This window comes from Candoia aspera, chromosome 8, assembly GCF_035149785.1.
Source record: "Candoia aspera isolate rCanAsp1 chromosome 8, rCanAsp1.hap2, whole genome shotgun sequence".
Taxonomy (NCBI): Eukaryota; Metazoa; Chordata; class Lepidosauria; order Squamata; family Boidae; genus Candoia; species Candoia aspera.
Window position 1 is genome coordinate 36,192,921 of NC_086160.1, and position 20,340 is coordinate 36,213,260.

The 20,340-nt window shown below is 46.3% G+C and overlaps 1 protein-coding gene across 5 annotated transcripts in view; it reads right to left on the reverse strand.

Annotated features, from left to right (window-relative positions):
• Positions 1–20,340, reverse strand: part of TRIM2 (tripartite motif containing 2) — a 77,211-nt gene that overhangs the window by 14,184 nt on the left and 42,687 nt on the right. For all 5 annotated transcript variants that reach the window (XM_063309613.1, XM_063309614.1, XM_063309612.1 and 2 more), the window contains 4 exons: positions 15,762–15,913; positions 13,830–14,010; positions 4,035–4,758; positions 1,144–1,247 (listed from right to left, as the gene is read on the reverse strand). In XM_063309613.1, the coding sequence (XP_063165683.1) occupies positions 1,144–1,247; positions 4,035–4,758; positions 13,830–14,010; positions 15,762–15,913 (1,161 nt within the window). The remainder of the gene's footprint in view (positions 1–1,143; positions 1,248–4,034; positions 4,759–13,829; positions 14,011–15,761; positions 15,914–20,340) is intronic.

Here is a 20,340-nt window from a genome sequence, read left to right on the forward strand (position 1 = left end):
TTTTAAGAATTCAGAGATTCTTAATACATTTGTGCGTGCTCTTAATGGTTAAATTTTTCACTGTAATCAAGTTATAAAACGGCAGACATATATTGTAATTCTACATATGCCTAAAATCACTCATTTTCTGAAGTTCTGAATAACTTATGCCTTTGGCTAATACCTGGATGGTAAACTACCTGGAAACTCCATCTATGCAGTCTAAGATATTTAGAAAAAAGGATAATCATGGATATAAATGAATACTGCATACAAAATAGCTTTGAGTGTTGATTGGCTGAAAGATTTGAAAAACCACCCAATCGGATTCTGGGTCCAAGGTTAAAGCAACATTCCAAAACCTGAAGAATCATGTCTCCCATTAACTAGAATGTGAAAAGAACAATTGGCTGTAATCCTTCTATTTTTTGAGATAAAATGGTAAAATTCACAGGTATTGTAACTTCTTTTGAGATAACATCTGCTCATGTTTAGAGAAACAGACTGAAGGATGCTAGTGCCCCTAAATGCTGATTTTTTAAAAAAGAAACTAGGATGTGCCAATAACTTTTTATTATTTTTTATCAAATTCTGTATGTTGAAGGAAAATAAAAAGTGTCCCTCCTTTCTGCAGCTTTGAGGTTGAAGAGTCCCAGATTAACTATTGCTTTTACTTAGGAGGTAGATTTGTTTATTATTTCACTCTTCTCCTTCCCTTTGTCTCCCCTTCCTGGCAGTTACTGAATATCAAAAGGAACATGTTCTCTTTCTTCAGTGCTTAGAAGCCCAATATCATGAATGATAGGCTTAATAGTCCTGCTGCAGTTCTGGTGACAATGGAGATGACAATTCAAAATTGGGGAGCTTCAAAATTCATCAGGACTAGCCTAATTACACTTGGGATTAGCAGAATTTAATGCATAACTCCAATCTGAGCTATATTTTTTTATTGTTATCCCACCTTTATTATTTTTATAAATAACTCAAGGCAACGAACATACCTAATACTCCTTCCTATTTCAAATTTATAATTATTAATTCCATAGCATCAACCACTATGATTCCTGAATTTTGGTACTTCAGATATACATTTCTTTAATACATGTGGTGAGTCTTGTGCATTTCATAAAAAATTTGAATGGAGAAATAAAACAAAAATCATACCTGCACACATTGATTATTGCTATCTGCAATTAATATTTTTCCATTTGTAGATGCAGCTACTCCCTGAAGATTTGTAAATTCCCCTTTGTTTCTTCCTTTGGTACCTAAAACAAAACAAAACAGAAAGGATAAGGAGACAAACCAAATTAGAAAGAAAGTCAAATAAATGTCTGCAAGAAAAATAAAAATAAAAAACTCTCCTTCCAATCTTTTGGGCATGATAGCCAGCTCCATTTTATTCTGCTGCTGGGTATGAAGAGCATTTTCATACTGTTAACAGTTCTACCCCATAATATCTTACAAGATAGTTTGAAACTGAACTGCAATTTTGCTGGTCTCAAAATACAAAGATAACCACAAGCCAATCAGTGCTCACCTACAGTACCTTCCCTCCCAACTAACCAACAGGTACAAAACTGCTATCCTATCATTATCCTATTTTCTGAGCTAACATGCCATATCATAACAAAAATCCCTGATATCCACCCAAAAGAAAAATAAAATAATAAATGCAACATACATAAAAATGGCTGCTTAGAAATTTAGTTTAACTACAACCAATCCTATAATTAAGAACTTTTTTCTTAGTTTAAAAGAGAGCAGAGCAGAAGTACTGACCTGACTGCTAACAAATAGAACCAACAAAAAGATAATAAATTGTTCGGCATCAGACTTATTAAGATTATCCATAATCAATGTTTTATCCCTGATCTCAACATAATTAGGACAATAGAAGACACAGTAAATGATGTCCTCCATTTGACCAGTGCCACAGGAAAACAGGCACTATTTAACTAGATTTTGGCAAAAATTCCCTTTGAGCTATGCTGAAGACATAGTATATAAGTGAGGGAAGTAAAAGTCTTCCTCAGTGGATCAGTAGTGATATTAATCAGATACCAAAAAAGGCTTATTACATTTCAAAGAATGAACTCTTTGATGATAGTACCACAGCAGAGTCTCTAATGGTACCCCATTTGATGCCATCCCAATCTCTAATATTTTCTCTGCTCCAAGAATTAAGTTCCCATGAATTTGTGTGCATTTGTTAGATTTGAAAAAAAAAAAATTCTGAAAGGCTGCTACAAAGGGGGAAAGGTCATTATAAAAAAGAGGCTGCTATATGAGGAAAAGATCATTATAAAAATGTAAACAAAAACGCAGGTGGTCCTCGCTTAACGACCACTCATTCAGTGACTGTTTGAACTTACAACGGCTCTGAACAAGAGGTAATTATGACCAGTTCTCATGCTTACGGCGATCACAGCATCCCTGCAGTCATGTGATCGCGATCCGGGTGCCTGGCTCACAATTATGATGTTGCAGTGTCCCACGGTCACATAATCTTCATTTGCGAATGAAGATTATCCTGTAACCCTAACTCTTTGCCAATTTCCTACAATCTAAGTCAATGGGGGAGGCAGCGGGAGCAGCATTGCAACCACATGACAACTTCACTTAACAACCCATGGTGATTCGCTTAACAGAATTTGTCAGAATTTCTATTGCTAAGTGGCACGGTCACATGACGTCGTGCTTTACAACCTGTCACTTAGCGATGGAAATTCCAGTCCCAAATGCCCCAACCATTGTTATGATTTCACTAAATTGGAGTAGAGTCTGAAATAAATTGACCCAGCTTCAGAAACAGATGGTATCACGAGAAGAATCATACTCAGAACTAATCATTAACTGATGCAAAGCACTTACGTAGAACTGCCCAAAGGAAATGAGAGGGGAAAGACTGTTTACAACTAGCAAGGAAATCCTTGCAACCAGACAAAGTCCTTACAAGCGTTCTTTAAGACATTTTAAAAAAAGTTTGGAAAGAACATATCCAACTTAACAGAGATAGTAAGATTCATTCATTTCTAAAAATTAGACAGCTTAGCTGATATTTCAGTGAGACTATAAAGGTTAAAATCCTGCAAAAAAATCCCACTCAGCACAGTAGACGGTTTCTGTACTGACTACACTAAAATTTCTTCTTCTGCAGTCAACATAGATGCTAAATACCTATCAAACTATTTAACTGAAATGAATAAATGAATCTGATCTCTTTAATTAATTATCTGATCTCTTTACTCTAAATCTACTTCTTTAATTAAAGAAGTAGATTTAGAGTAAGCAATAATCAAGAAGAAAGCTACAAAACACTAGAGCTATTCAAAATCATGTTTTTTAGTTGAGCACACACATTATGCTTTTCAACATCACTTGCATGCTGTTCCCATTAGCTGTAATTCTAGCTGTAAGCCTCTTTCATTGCAAAAATTATATGAGAGAAATACTGAATCTCAAAAAGGCAACACTAGTAAAGGCATGTTTAAAAGGGCTCATTTCAGATGTTACAATGCTTCCTTTTGAAAACAATTAGGTGTTTAACTAGTTTTCAATCTTCAAGTGATTTTGGGTCATTCTGTTTCTTTTACTACTCAAGGGAGATGCTACACTGCATTTTAAATGTTTTGAATATTGTGATAGTGCAAACAATCTTGTACTTGAAAAATTTTAAATGCTCCCTTGAACATGCCCACCCAACTTTTCTGCAATATTTCAGTCTTCAAAGTAAATTATGCTATGCATGTTCTTCCTTTCTTTCAAAGTTGATGCAGATATCAAATGCGTGGTATTCACATCTCAAAACTGTTTACTGATTATGAGCAAATGTAAATATGCTTTCCCATCCATTAGAAAAAAACGAGAGTCTTTATGTTTCTAGAGATGATGTTTTGTTGTCTATAAAGATTGTGGGGTATTCTGATGTTTGCATGGTAAAATATTGTTCATTTCTCAAAAACTGTCTCTTTCAACATTAAAAGAGTATTATGGATACTGTCTGCAGTTATAAGCAGCAGTCCAAGAAAATTTAAAATAGAGGCACTCCTTACCTACTCGGAAGATTAGATCATCTTCAATGGGATTCTCTTTTCTTTTGCCAGTGCTGTACATACTAGCTGGTCTTTTTACAGCCTTCTGTTTCACATGGCCACTGCCAGGAGACTTAACACGTCTCTTAACTCCTTCAGTAGTAGGGGACACATCTGCTGACCTAATTACCTTGAGTTTGAAAGGGCTGCCTCTAATATGTTGATCGTACAATCTCAAAGAAAGAGTAAAGTCCCCTTCTTTCTGGACAGTGTACAAAAATTCGTAAGTGCCATTTTTATTGTCAAGTATCTCTCCATCTGCCACACTTCCATCAGGTGTGCTCAGCTCTGCTGTGAGATAAGCATTTCCAGTTTTACAGAGCTCACCATCTTTGTCCTTGGTTGTGATGGTGACTGACATTGGCTGCCCTATCACAGTCTGCTTAAGTCCTTCACCTGTGGCCACTGTTTCAGAAGCCACTGCATTTGTGGTTAAAATAGTACCAAGATTATGAATGGATTTTTTCAATCCTTCTGTTTCTACTATGAAATCCAGTTGATCATTTTCACGGGGCTGAAGAGGAAAGTCTCGATCTGCCAACTCATTTAGCTTGTCACTCATTTGCTTTTTAACAAGTAACACTTCTGTTTCGGTTCCATGACTGAGTGCTTGGGCAGTAAAATTGCTACAGCTCTTAATATTTTCTTGTCCCTCCAATAAAGTATCAAGCTGATTCTGCAGGACCTGGATAAAAGGCAAAACTACGGTTATTTCATGCAAGCTCCAAGTTATAAAAAATGTATCAGCAAGTTTCAGTATCTCATGGAAATATCTAGGAATATTGCTAAACTGGATAAAATTGCATCATATTTGTTGGACTCAGTTTAAAAACATACTGAATATCATTGCCACAAAAATTTCCATGTTGCAGCAGGGTTCCAAAAAACCAGCAACCAACCAATTTGGAAACTTCTGACTAGACTTATTCAGCATTCATTTCATGTTTGTACCAAGTTACTATGGCTCAAAAAATAAACCATAACTTTCTATAAGATAATGACAAGATCTGGAAATTGTGGTCACTTCCCAATCTTTTACATTAAAATAAAACTTTAAAAAAAGAGAAAATGGGCAGAGAATCTAGCAGACACCAAGGAAGTTGCTTATGGGCAACACACTAACCTTTCTGTCATTGTCACATATCTGGAGGCTTGCAATATTCTTATTTGTCATGCGCTGCCTACCTCTGAATAACGTTCAGACACTGGGTTGCAAAGCAGGCTCTGGTTTATTTCAGGATAAGTACAACGTTGTTAGAAAAAGCTGAGAGTGACAGGAGCGCGCCGGTGCGGGGTTTAAATACCCCGCGCCGGTCAGCGCCCCCTCGCTCTCGGTCACGTCACCCCCCTTTGTCCCATGCGTTGCCCTGCCATTGGTTGAGGGTTTCTAGGATCGCCCATCCTCAGGTTTTCATTCTTCTGCTGATTGCTTTCAGCTGGGCGATCCCCGTGGTATTGCTGCTGATGGCTTGGGTGGCTCCGTGATCCGTTTATCTATTGTTTGTTAGCCGTTAGTCGTTGTGGGTTGATGGCTACTTAACTTGTACCCCTTCACCTATTTCCTTGTCATTGTCATGAGTGCCATTGCGCTGATTACTTTAGCTCAACGGCACTCATGACATACTGCCCCCTTTCCGAATAGTGTTCTCCCCCGGGTTTCTGGGTTTCCCCCATGGAGCTGTCAAAACGCCATTTTTTTTTTTTTTTTTTTTTTTTTTTTTTCAAAGTTCCCGCCGGAGTAGTTGTCGCCCCTCCCTTTGCTCCTCCCTCTACCACGTGCCTTCCCAGGGTGTGTCCATGGTGCGCATGCTCGGGTTCTGACCTGGCGTGCGCATGCTCCAACCACACCCTGTTTGTTTGGCTCAGTTCGGCGAGGCGAGAGGCGTGGCTGGTCGGGTGCTGCTCAGCTCCAGGTAGGGCCCTTTTTTGCTTATTTGGAGTGCGTCGCCTTTGTTGTGTCTCCTGGGCGTTGCCCCCAGGTTGCCCTGTTGACTTGCTTGCCACTCCCCCGCGGCCAGGGGGCGGGGGGAGGGTGCTGGCGATCGTTTGTCACCACCCCGTGGGCCCGGGGCGGGGGGAGTGAGTCCCGGGGGGGGGAAGGTCCACCCAAGTCGCGGGCTTGGGGGGGGCCCCTTCCCTTGGGGCACGGGAGGCGGGGGGAGGCCTGCGGGGGGGGGGTTGGTTTTGCTGACCTTGATTGCGGTTTGTCGGGGTATGCCCGGTGGAATGCTCTGGTCAGGTCAGGCGCTTTAACGTTGTGCGCCGCCACCCATTCCGGGTGGGGGAAGTGTTTCCACCTGACCAGATAGTGTAGGGTTCCTCGTTGCTTGCGTGAGTCGAGGATGTCCCTTATCTCGAAGTGGTGTTGCCCGTCGATCATAAGCGGTGCGGGCTGAGGCGTGCTTGGGTGCCATCGGGAGGTGGTTGCCGGTTTTAGGAGGCTGGTGTGGAACACCGGGTGGAGCCTCCGGAGGTTGTGTGGCAGGTCCAGGCGTATTGCTACCGGGTTCACTATTTGCGTGACTCGGAACGGCCCGATGTACTTAGGCCCCAGTTTTTTCGAGGGTTGGGTTGACTTTAGGAACTTGGTGGAGAGATAGGCCATGTCCCCCGCCTGGAACGTCGGTTGTTGGCGCCGGTGCTTGTCGGCCTGCTCTTTGTAAGCAGCCTGTGCCTCCTTCAGCGCCGCCGTGATTACTGGCCATGCTTCCGCGATCTTCCGTCCCCAGTCGCTGGCGTCCACCTGGGGTTCCGGGGGTTGAGGTAGCTCCGGTATGGGGACGAAGTCGCGCCCCGAGACTACTTCGAACGGGGTTTTTCCCGTGCTCGTGTGGACGGCGTTGTTGTATGCGACTTCGGCGAACGGGAGCAGTTCAGCCCAGTCGTCCTGGTGGTAGTTCGTATAGGATCGTATAAATTGCTCTAAGGTGGCATTAAGAACCTCAGTGGCTCCGTCCGTCTGCGGATGCCAAGCCGTAGACAGGGCCTGTTGGGTCCCCGTCAGCTTCAAGAAGGCCCGCCAGAATTTGGAGGTGAACTGTGTGCCCCTGTCGGTCACCACACGTGCGGGACATCCGTGTAGCCTGTACACGTGGATGAGGAAGAGTTTGGCTAGTTGTTGTGAGGATGGGACTGACGTGCAGGGGATGAAGTGGGCCTGCTTTGAGAAGTAGTCCTTCACCACCCAAATGGCCGTTTTCTTCTGGCTGGGTGGGAGGTCCACTATAAAATCCATAGAGATTTCCTCCCATGGGCGGGAGGGTTCTGCCACCCGTTGCAATAGCCCCGCGGGTTTGCCTGGTGCCCGTTTGGCCCGAGCGCACGTTGGGCAGGACGCCACGTAGGTTTTTACGTCTCGCCTGAGCGCGGGCCACCAGAATTGCCGCCGTGTTAGGTGTAGGGTCTTGAGGAACCCAAAGTGTCCCGCTTGCTTGGCGTCGTGTGACCTATGCAAGATCGCCTGGCGTTGCGAGTCCGGGACGTAGATTCTGCCTTCCCCCCATGCTAGGTCTTGCGCCATCGTTACCTTGTCGGGGTTTGCCAGGAACCAGGGGTCGGTTTTGAGGGCGGCGGCGAGGTCCGTGCGCATTCCCCCTGGTAGTTGCGGTTGCCTTCTTTCCGTCGCCGGTTGTCCCGCCGTCGGCTGCGCCGTAGCGTCGAGCTGCCTCCGTGCGCCGCTTCGGGTGGTCACGGCCATCCCCAGTTGCGAGGCGGATAGGACCGTCCCAATGGTGTCTGGGGCGGGCTCTTCGTCTTGGGGCAGCCGGGAGAGGGCGTCGGCCAGGAAGTTCTTCTTGCCCGGCATGAACTTCAACTGGAAATCAAAGCGGCTGAAGAATTGTGCCCATCGGACCTGTTTTGGGCTAAGGCGTCTAGGCGTTCGTAGGGCCTCGAGGTTCCGGTGGTCCGTCCAGACCTCGAATGGTTGGGTGGCTCCCTCGAGTAGGTGACGCCATGTTTCTAGTGCCGATTTCACCGCAAAGGCTTCTTTCTCCCAGACGTGCCATCGCCTCTCTGTCTCGGAGAACTTCCTTGACAGGTAGGCGCATGGTTTCAGGAGCCCCGTGGAGTCTTTTTGTAGGAGGATGGCTCCCAGGGAGAAGTCTGAGGCGTCGGCTTGGACCACGAACGGCCGTTCTGGGTCCGGGTGCGCGAGGATTGGCTCCGTCGTGAACAGCGCTTTCAGCTTGTCGAATGCGGTCTGGCACGCGGGAGTCCAATTCAGCACTGTGCCTGGGTTCTTGGCGCGTCTGGTGTCCCCCACCCCTTTGGTTTTGAGGAGGTCCGTTAAGGGTAGGGCTATCTCAGCGAACCCCCGGGCGAAGGACCTGTAGAAATTCGCGAATCCCAGGAAGCTCTGTAGTTGCCGTCTGTTGCGGGGCCGCTCCCAGTTTAGTACCGCTTCGACTTTTGCGGGGTCCATCTCGATGCCGTCCCCGGAGATTCGATACCCCAAATAGTCTAGGCGGTCTTTGTGAAACTCGCACTTTGTGGGCTTTGCATAGAGCTGCGCCCTTCTGAGCTTGTCGAGGACTTGCCTGACTAAGGTTACGTGTTCCTCGTATGTTTTTGTGTAAATAAGGACGTCGTCGATGTAGACCAGGACCCCTTTAAACAGATGTTCATGCAGTACCTCATTGATGAGCTGCATGAACACCCCAGGGGCCCCCGCGAGTCCGAAGGGCAGTACCTTGTACTGGAAAGCGCCTAGGGGGCAGTTGAACGCCGTCTTCCATTCGTCCCCCTCCCTGATTCGGATGCGATAGTACGCCTCGCGCAGGTCCAATTTGGAAAAGACTTTGCCCGTGGACAGGTGGGCGAGCATGTCCTTCACCAGGGGTAAGGGGTATTTGTTGGACAGGGAAGCCGCGTTTAGGCCCCGGTAGTCGGTACAGAGCCGTAGGGTCCCGTCTTTCTTCTCCCGGAATAGGACGGGGGCTCCGACCGGTGAGCATGCTGGCTCTATAAATCCCCTGTCTAGGTTTTTATCGATGAACTCCCGGAGGGTTGCCATCTCCTTCGGGGTCATCGAATAGATCTTTGGTCTAGGTAGGGGGACGTCGGGCAGTAGGTCGATTCGGCAATCCGTCTTGCGGTGGGGGGGTAGTTGGTCTGCCTCTGCTTCTCCGAAGACCTCGGAGAAGTCGGCGTATTGTTCCGGTAGGTCTGCAGTGGTAGCGGCGTTGTCTTGTGTGGTCGCCTCCGCTCGTCCTACCGTGGGGTTGCTTTTGCCAGCTGGTACTGGTGCTCGATACTCGCCGTCGCCGAATGTGAAGGTGCGGGTCGCCCAGTTGATCCGCGGGTTGTTTTTCGCGAGCCATGGCATCCCCAGGACTGCAATGGGCCGTCCGATGGGCGTGACTACGAACGATGTGCGCTCGGTGTGAGTGCCCATTTGCAGGGTGACCGGCTCGGTTTGTAGCGTGGCTGGTTTCCCCCCCGCTGTGGAGCCGTCCAGCTGGTGGAATGCCAGCGGCGTGGGGAGGGGGAAGCAGCGGAGTTCGAGTTTGGCGACTAGGTCGGGGTGGATAAGGTTTTTTGAGCACCCCGAGTCCACTAGTGCCGCGGCCGTGGTGGCTCCGTTGCCGGCAGAGAGTTGAATTGCTGCCAATATTACGGAGCTTTTGTCGTTTCGTTGAGGTGGTTCGCGTTGCTGTCCCGCCGCCTGCCTCGCCACGCGTTTCAGGGCAAGCGGGGAGCATTTCCCGCCGGCTGGTCGGGGTCGGTATTGTCCTCTTCTCCCCAGTAAGCGTCCCAGCCCTCTTCCGGTGTCGCTGTGGCCACGGTCATTCGGCGGTGAGGGGGCGGCCCCGGGTTGGGTGGTTTGGGGCTAATTTTCGGGGCGGGCTTGGGCGCGCTGGTCGGCGGTCGGTTGGCGAAGCAGTCCGCCGTCTTGTGCCCTAATTTGCCACACCTCCCGCAGGGCTCCCGGTTGAACTTCTTATTAGGGTATATGGGGCCGGCCATCCCCCCGTGTGGTGCGGGTACCTTTTTCCCGACGTAGTTTGTGTCTTCCGTGGTTGTCATAAGGAAGGTGCGGTGCGCGTGTTCGGCTTTCCCCGCGAGGTGGATCCACCCGTGTAACGTTTCTGGGTCGTCGCGGTAGAGGGCCCATTGGAGAACGTCGCGGTTGAGCCCCTTTTTGAAGATTTCCAGCAGGGTGGTCTCAGACCAGTCGCAGACCTTTCCCGCGAGGGCTTTGAACTCCAGGGCGTAGTCAGGGACCGTGCGTGCGCCCTGTTTAAGTCTCTGGAGTGCGCTTTTCGCCCGTACTTTGGCTAGGGGGTCTTCGAAATAGTTTTTCATCTCGTTGATGAAAGCAGGGAAGGTGGCGAGGGCGGGGGAGCTGGACTCGTACAGTTGGACGTACCAGTCCGCCGCCCTGTCTTGGAGTTTGATTGCCACGGCGCCGATCTTGTCGGCCTCGGAGTCATAGGAGTGTCCGTGCCTCCCCATGAACTCCCTAGCGTTGGTGACGAAAAACGAGAGTTTTGAGGGGGTCCCATCGAAGAAGATGGGGAAGTCCTTTGGGGCCCGGGCGTTTTGCGCGGCCCCGCCTCTCGCTTCCCGGGATGTGGTGTCGGCCGCCTGTGCCGTCTGCTGGCTTTCCGCTGGCTCGTGTGGGTTCGGTGCTTCGCTCGGGGTGTGGGCTTGTGCGGGGACGTCATTGGGTGGCGCGGGGGGCATAAGCGCCTGGAGCATGGTCCGGAGTTCCGTCAGCTGAGCCCGCATGGCCGCGAGTTCAGCTCGTGCCTCCTCGTCCACAGCCCGCACCGCCGCTGGGGCCGGTTCCGTTGGCGCGTCCTCGGGGGGGGGGGGGGTTCATCGTCCCTCCGCCGCGGGTCCGCTTCCTCCTCCGTCTGATGGGTGTCTCCGTCGTCCTCCTCCGTGTCGAGCACCGTGGGGCTGTCGCTCCACGCCCGTTGCTGGGGTGCGATGTGGGGCGCGGGGTCCTCCGCTGGTTTCGGAAGTCGTGCTGCTCCCTCCCGCGGTCGGGTTGCCTCCGTCGCCATCTCCCCTTGGGGTTGGAGCTGAGGCTCGGGTCGGGTGGGGCGGGCGTCCATGGCTCCGGGAGTCCGCGGTGCCTCTGGCCTCGGTCGGTCCTCCTCTGTCTCTTGCCGCGCGGCTCGCCCTCCTTGCCCGCGCCGTTCCGGCCTCATCTTTCTGGTCTTCTCGCCGTCTACTCCTCCCGCGGCTCGTTGTCGTCCGGTGGGGCTCGGCGAGGCTGAGTTTATGACTCTCAGCTTTATGTCATGCGCTGCCTACCTCTGAATAACGTTCAGACACTGGGTTGCAAAGCAGGCTCTGGTTTATTTCAGGATAAGTACAACGTTGTTAGAAAAAGCTGAGAGTGACAGGAGCGCGCCGGTGCGGGGTTTAAATACCCCGCGCCGGTCAGCGCCCCCTCGCTCTCGGTCACGTCACCCCCCTTTGTCCCATGCGTTGCCCTGCCATTGGTTGAGGGTTTCTAGGATCGCCCATCCTCAGGTTTTCATTCTTCTGCTGATTGCTTTCAGCTGGGCGATCCCCGTGGTATTGCTGCTGATGGCTTGGGTGGCTCCGTGATCCGTTTATCTATTGTTTGTTAGCCGTTAGTCGTTGTGGGTTGATGGCTACTTAACTTGTACCCCTTCACCTATTTCCTTGTCATTGTCATGAGTGCCATTGCGCTGATTACTTTAGCTCAACGGCACTCATGACATTATTACCAGTCTGACTTACAAGGATGGTGATCACAACAGCTTGTGAGGAAGCACAGGTGGTGAGCATGACTAGGATATGTAGACTTCATGGCTACAAGGAAACTTTGACCTTAACTAGGTATATATTAGAAATGCAAATTCAACAGGTAGGCCTTGGTTAACAATGGTAATTGGGACTGGAATTTCCATTGTTAAGCAATGCAGTTGTAAAGCACAATGTCACATGACTGCATTGCTTAGCAATGGAAATCCCAGCAACTTTTTAGTCTCTTGGGAGCTGAATGCTAAACATTGGTATTGATAAAGCAAGCTGTAATCTTAACTCTTTTTTCTTTTTCTGACATGCTTAATTTCTTTTTATCTATACATGTTAGTCTCTTCTCCACATGCAGAAAGAGGGGAAGAAAAACATCACTCTTGTCAGATATTTGAATGGATTACATGCAAAACACTTTTGAGATTAGGTTAACAGCTGCATGATTTCAGGCCAAAGCTCAACTATTTCCCAGCCTTGTTTAAGAGTCTGTTTCCCTCCTTTGTCCCAATTTCATTAGGTTTCCATAATTTGGTTAGTAACCATTGTGCAATTAGAACAGTATGAAAGGTGTGGCTGCACTATCTTTGTCACCTCTCCACTATTCCCCATGTGTTGTCCTTCATGTGCTTCTTAATCCTGGAATAGCCCAACACAGATGCAGCAGGTTCTCTGCTTAACCTTGTTCCTCAGGTATATAAAAAAATGGTGAGGCCAGGTGATGAGACAACGCTGTTCCAACCTCTCATGAAATTCTAATAATGTGAGCATTAATTCTACAAATAGGACTTTCAGATTAGAAAGAAAAAGGAAATGCAATCAATAAAAAAGTACAAAAGCCAACAAGTTAAACATACAAACTAATTTTAAGAGTTGCATCTTCTTTGGCTCGATGTGTTTTATACTGTTTCCTCATTTCTATAATGGAAGTCTGTTGAGCAAAGCAAAGGAGCTATTTCATTCTATTCCACCATGATTCAAGGGTATGTTGAATTAAACATGTGCAGTTAGCCAGAATGCTACATCTAACTAGAAGCTCCATATGCAGGTGAGATGAGTTAAATCTAAGGGGCAGCAGGAATACACATCAAAGAAAGTATTACTTTTAAATGGTTCACACACATTAGTATCCTTCCAAACATGTACTCGTCCTTTCTTTAAGTAGATAGGAGAGATTCATGATGGCTCTCTACAATATTAGTAAAATATCTAGTTACATGCTGTTGAATTTTAATGCATGTTAAGGATTGAAATCAAAGGGATAACATTTTTCCAATATTCAAGATCTATTGCTTGTTTATCATCATCATTTTTGTCTTGCAAAGTGACAGAATTATAAAACACAGTATTTGGTTTTCATTTTTTGTGATATAATGCACTATATCTAATGAAATCAGATCATAAACTATTGGCACCATTCATAGTAAATGTGTCCTGACTTAAGCAAAAGACCACGCTGAAACGAGGAGATGTGTTTATTAACTGCTATAGTAGACAGAAAATCCTACCAAACTGAAGGATCATGGGAAACCCAGACATATAAATCCCAAAACTCAAGGCAGGTCTGGTCTGAGTTTCTTTGAAGGACAGTTCAAAGCCTCTAAACTACGCATGCGTTTTCCCCCCTGGATAGGGGCCCCCACCTGCTCACCATCCATACTCATAACAAAATGCTTTAATTTTTGGTTTTGAAAATTATCAGCAACACAAACACATGTACGCCCTGAAAATCTAACAAGAAATATTCATTTAAGACCATCTCCAATTATTTTTTCCTTCAAACCAATGTTATACAAGTGTTCTGAAGCTGTTTATTTATACAAGACATAGTTTCTACATAATAAAAATGAAATGGAAACAGTCAAATTTCAGTTCAGTTCTGTTACTTTTATATGACATATTGGTTATTTCCTATGGTTTCCTTCATTAAAGGAGATTCCACTTCAGTCAGTTTTCCCAATGATATTATATGCTCATTAGAAACCAGTAACTTTTCAGTGACAAGAACAGAGCTCTTACTTTATGTTTAAGGCCATAATTCACTTCCAGTTCCATAAGCAACACACTCTTACGAACATTTAACGTCTTCTGGAGTTCATCAAAAGTGGAATGAATTTCATCTACAATGCTCGTCTTTTGATTGGTCAGTTGGTGGATAATTTCAGATATGAAATGCAATGCAGTATCTATCTCTGGAAGCCTATTAAAAAATAAGCAGTTAACATTTCAAATAGCATTGCTATATTTTTTCCTTCAACATTCCTGAGACATAGCATTAACATTACACAATTATTAAACTTTGAATAATCCTCAATCATAATAACAAGATGAGACTGCACACAAAGTGCCAAGCCATGGTTAAATATTATGTTTGAACGCAACGTATGACAAATTTGAGTTAGAATGCTCCTCCATTCTCTTTAGTGGGAAACATTTAATCGTTTCTCATATAATACAGTATATGTAATAGTTATCAATAAATAGATTTAAATTTAGATTGGATGAATACCTTTTCAACATCAGAAGCTGTAACACAAACATTAGCTGGATTTACAAATCATTCTAAGGCAGAATATAATTTGTTTGATTGTAGCTTAGTATTTTGTTTGAACCCAATCAACTGTAATTATTCAGTAAACTATAACTTAGAACAACATGTGAAGCAAGCATGCACTTGGCTCACTTGGTGATCTTCATGGCTATTGCAAATTTATATACACATCTGGCTTTCTTAAGTTTTGTTAGCATTACAATTTTTGGACTCTATAAAGTAATGTCAATTCTAGAGGAATCTTGAACTGTTTAACATAAACGGCCATCTTCACTTGCAATTCTAAGCCAGAATTCATCAAAATTTCCATTAACTTCGAACAAGCACAATGCTCGTGCTCAATACACAATTGATTCCGCTTGCTTCCTCCTGTCAGCATGGACATTAAACAAAAACAGTTCCGCATGTGATTTATCATTACAAGAAACAAAGAAATCTGGTTTGTCCTCCCATATCAAACCATCTGGGTTTGTTTAAATGCTCCTGCTAGCAGGAACCAAATGGAAGAACTATGCAGCAAACATCAGCATGCTGCTTGTTCTCAATGAGCCAAAATCCTGAATAATTCTGGCCTATATTTACATAAAAATGTGGCTAATGAATTTTACAACATGCTGGCTTATTTATGAATCTTCTGCATTTTTTGCAGAAGTTTTAAACGAGGAGTTCAAAAAGTGGACTGTGTGGCATATGCAAATTATCAGCTTTTATTATGTGGATCCTAGTGGATGGGGTCAAAAGTTTGGTCCCTTTTTTGCATTTTTCTACCTGTGAACCCCTACAAGACCAAGCCCTGTCTTCCTACAACTAGTTTAGGAATACAGGCCTCAAAGCTTGGTGCAGCCCTTGAATCAACTGAATTTGTTCAATCCTATTTTAAACTGATATTTATATTAGAAAATTTGGGTGGATGGAAGGGAGAGCCCTGAGGACTCAAATTTTTTTAAAAACATAAGCCTTGGCTTAGACTTATATGAATACTACCAATGTTTCCTAAGCATTTATTTGGACTATTTTCTTAACAACGTAAGGAAGAATGAAGGTATAATACATCAGGATTGGTGTTTTTCATTTTCAATGAAGGAAAATAATATTATTGCACCTTATAACCTTTCTAAATCTCCATGAGAGGGAAAAGTCCAGGAAACAGAAGTCCCTCATATATTCTCTCAAGAAAGTCACAAGCAGCATTTTCAAATGGCCATAAACAATTTTCTGTTTTTGTTTTTCAGAACAGACTTCTCCAACATCATGCTCCCTAGATATGTGAGACTCATACTTTTAGAATTCCCAGACACATGCTCTGGAAATTATAACCATAACTCATCTGGAAGGTGCCAAGCTGTAGAAAATTGCCCTAACGTGCAATTCTATAACCAGGAAATGTTTCATAGTTTCACCTTTTGTTCACAGCATCTAACTGTGTTTGAAGAGAAGCCTTGTGTTGTTCTACTACATCCTTAAGAGGGACAGTTGGATGTTCTGCATGTTCCCCTTCTGTACATTCCTGGCACATGGCTGTCTCACAGGATTGACAGTAAAACTCCATCAGCTGATTAAAAAATAAGGAAAAATGTATTCTTATTAGAATGCCAGTGTTCAAGTTTGAATACAATATTGAAATCTCAGATTCACAGTAATGTTGGTATGACTCATTGAATTCAAGAAGAACAACAAGAGTTATTTATCATTCTTGGAATGATACATTTCAATGCAAAGATGTTTTAAACCAAGGGCATGAAATATTTCTCAAGTCGAGGGCTGCACTTGATTTTTGAGCGATGTGTCATCAAGGAATACTCCAAAAAGCAGGGCCAGAATAGAAAATAAATTGAATTTAATTAGCTTTTATATTCCATTATAGTTAAATTATTTAAATAAAGTAACAGGATTATTCCCAATGTATGTTAATCTTTTTCCCTTCTTTTACACTGGGCAACTTCTGGAACAGGTCTGATATTCATAGACAAGGGTGGGTAGGGGAAGCGACGCAAGCTGGGGCCAGACTGTACACCCTTGCTTTAATATATCTTTACTGACTTTTCAGTTAAATCCAAAGTAATTTCCTCTTTCTTCTAAGAGGCAAGTGAAGCCTTCTGGAGCAGTTTAATCATGATATAGATTGAGTATCCTTTCAGTACTAGATGCTATATTCAAAGCTTTTGAAAATGAATCCAGTTTCAATAATTTTCCACACCATTCCTGTAAATACATTATTAAGAAGACTTTTTTTCCCCAGCCTTCGAGTTGGTCATGACTCTGGTGACTGCCTGGACAAGTCTAGGCAATTTTCTTGGCAACATTTTTCAGAAGCGGTTTGCCACTGCCTCTTTCCTAGGCCGAAATTCATCCAGCTGACATGGTTCCAAACCAGGACTAAAATTTATGCTCTCCCAGTTTTTAGCCCAGGACCTTTAACCACTGCACCAAACTAGCTTTCATTGAGATGACTAAGATCACCATAACGGGTTATCTTAGAGAAAAACATCCCCAGTGTTTACTACCTGTGGTATGTTCCAGACCTCCGTGCTCAAACCCAGGCCCTATGGTGACCCTGACTTTCGGCTGTTGCTTTGTAATGCCAGGTCAATTAACAACAAGGCCTGGCGTGCATTACTGAAACCTGGCTGGGCATGGAAGGAGGCGTCCCTGTTTCAGAGATACGCCCGGCCAGGTTCAGAGTTTGGCACCAGCCGAGACCTCAGGGCAGGGAGGAGGGGTGGCTATTGTCATCTGGGAATCTCTAGAAGCTGTCCGGTGCTCTGCTCCACAAGTGGCCAGTGTGAGACTTTGTTTTTCAAGTTGGGTTCTTGAGAGCAGTTGGAAGTGTTGCTATTGTGTAGCAACCTCCCTGCCTGAGCTGCTGGAGGCCATCTCCAGTTTGGTGGTAGAGTTCCCCAGGCTTATGGTTCTGGGGGATTTCAACCTACCATCCCTGGGGCGTGCCTTGGAGGTGGCTCTAGAGTTCATGGCCACCATGGGCCTGTTTCAGATTATTCAGGACAGTGGCCTCACACCAGACTTAGTTTTCTTGTCGGAGCAATGGCAATGTGATCTGAGGGGAGAGTTACATCTTTCCCCTTTGTCATGGTCAGATCACGCCCTGGTGACCTTGAGATTCTCACATGCTGTCCCTCTCCCCAGGGAAGCAGGACCCATTCAATTGGTCCGTTGCCAGCCACTGATGGGTTTCAGGGGGGGCTGGGAGTTATACCCAAAGATCTGCTGCACGGTCCAGCGGAGGCCCTGGCTGCTGCCTGGAATAGGAAGGCAGCCACAGCCTTGGACAGGATCGTGCCTGTGTGGCCTCTCTTGTCCCATCGAACCTGACACTCCCCATGGTTCACGGAGGAGCTGAGGGTTCTGAAGAGGATTAAGAGATGTCTAGAGTGCCACTGGAGGAAGACAAGGACCGAATCCGACCAAACGCAAGCTAGAGCCACTATTAAGGCCTACCTCGTGGCAGTAAGAGCAGCAAAACGTCAGTATTTCTCCGCTCTTATTGCATCTGCAGAATGCCGCCCGGCGGCCCTGTTTAAGATTACCCAATCCCTTCTTGGGAAAGGGGATTCAGAGATCCATCTACAGGGCCGGAATTTTCTGGGCATCTGCAGGATAAAATTGCTCGGATCCATTCCGAGTTGGACTCCGAACATGGGACAAAGTCTGTGGAGATACCTAGGGTAAGTACTTACCATGTTATCTGGGAACAGTTTGACACTGCTGAACCCAAGGAAGTGGACAGGAACCTCTGGTCTGCCACCACTTGCCAATTAGATCCATGTCCCTCCTGGCTGGTGAAAGTAGCTTGGGAGGTGACTTGTGGCTGGATCCAGGCAATGGTGAATGCATCCTTGAGAGAGGGGGTGTTTCCAGCAGCCTTTAAGGAAGTGCTGGTGTGCCCCCTCCTCAAGAAACCATTCCTGGACCCTACTATACTGGACAACTTTCACCCAGTCTCCCACCTCCCCTTTTTTGGGAAGATGGTTGAGAAAGTGGTGGCGTTACAACTCCAGAGGATTCTGGATGAAATGGATTGTCTAGACCCCTTCCAGTCAGGTTTCAGACCCGGTTATGGGACAGAAACGGCACTGGTCGCACTTATGGATGATCTGTGGCGGGAGCGGGATGGAGGCAGTGCATCCATCCTTGCTCTTCTTGACCTCTCAGCAGCTTTCGATACCATCAACCATGGTATCCTTCTGGACCATCTCAGGGAGTTGGGGGTGGGCAGTGTGGTCTTGCGCTGGTTCGCCTCTTCCTCCAGGACCGGCCCCAGTCGGTGTTGATAGGGGTTCCGCAGGGCTTGGTACTCTCTCCGCTCCTTTTTAACATCTACATGAAACCACTGGGTGAGATCATCCGTCAATATGTGGATGATACCCAAGTATACACCTCCATCCCAGGTGAAATAAGTGATGCCGTGACCACCCTCTCTGAGGGTCTGGGGGCTGTGGGGGCCTGGATGGGGAGCAACAGACTTTGGCTGAACCCTGGTAAGACAAGAGTGGCTGTGGATTAACGGCTCCTCAGTTTCTGGGGAATTGCCATCTTTAATTCTGGATGGAGTTGCGCTGCCCCAGACAGATCTGGTATGTAACTTGGGGGTCCTCCTGGACTCACAACTCCTGCTTAAAGAGCAGGTGGCAGTCATGGCCAGGAGGGCCTTTGCACAACTCCGTGTTGTGTGCCACTTATGTCCTTTCCTGGAATGAGAGGCCCTTCGAACAGTCACTCATGTCCTGGTTATCTCCCACATAGACTACTGTAATGCACTCTACATGGGGCTACCCTTGAAGAGTATCCAAAAGCTACAGCTGGTCTGTAATGAATGACAAATTTAGGACCAAGTTTCTTAGAGGGTTGTGGGGACTTGATAAACTTAGTTGATAAGTAGACTTTATCCCCGACTGCAAAGGATGGTTCTGGGGAACGCTTTGCATCAGCATGGCGTTTATAGGCAGCTTGGGCATGTTGGAGGGCAAGTAGAATATTAGACCATGAGTCTTTGAGAGAGTCTGCCCAGCCAGCGAGGGTGGCTGGGAGCGGTTGAGGATGAGGAAGTTCAGGAATGGGAACAAATTCGCGTCCAAAAACTGTTTTAAAAGGAACTTGACCAGTGGTTTGATGAATGGAATTGTTGTAAGCGACCTCAGCAAATGGGAGTAAATCGACCCCGTTGTCTTGCTGGTAGTTAACAAAAGCTCTGAGGTATTGCTCTAAGGTAGAATTAACAGCCTCTGTAGATCCGTCCGTTTCTGGATGCCAAGCAGTAGAAAGTGATTGTTTCGTACCCAGAAGTTTCAAAAATGCGCGCCAAAATTGTGACGTAAATTGTGTGCCTCTGTCACTCACCAAACGGGCGGGGATACCGTGGAGACGGTACACGTGGATGAGGAAGAGGCGTGCCAGCTGTTGCGCGGTAGGGATAGAAGCGCATGGGATAAAGTGGGCTTGTTTGGAGAAAAAGTCTTTGACGACCCAAATGACAGTTTTGCGTTGACTAGGGGGTAGATCAACGATAAAATCCATGGAGATCTCCTGCCAAGGGACCGACGGAGTAGCTACGGGTTGAAGGAGACCCTGGGGTTTGCCCGGTTTGCGCTTTATCGCCGCACATACAGGGCACGCAGTGACATATTCTTTTAAGTCCTTGAGTAAAGTTGGCCACCAGAATTGCCGGCGAATGAGGTGCAAAGTTTTCACGTAGCCGAAATGGCCAGCTAGCTTGTCATCGTGGCAGCGCTGGAGTATGGTTTTTCGCATAGCTGCGGGTACATAGAGACGATCGTTGCGCCAGGCAAGATCATCGGTGAAAGTTAACAAGTGTCTGTTGGCTTGCAACCAAGTATCCGTTTTTAGGTGGGAGAGCAACTGTTGTTGCAAATCGGAGGGAATTGACAAGGGAGGTGAGCTGCTGGAAGGCGGAGCGGCCGGAGGCGGAGTCGATCGTGCTCGAGTCTGGCTGCGAGTCACTGC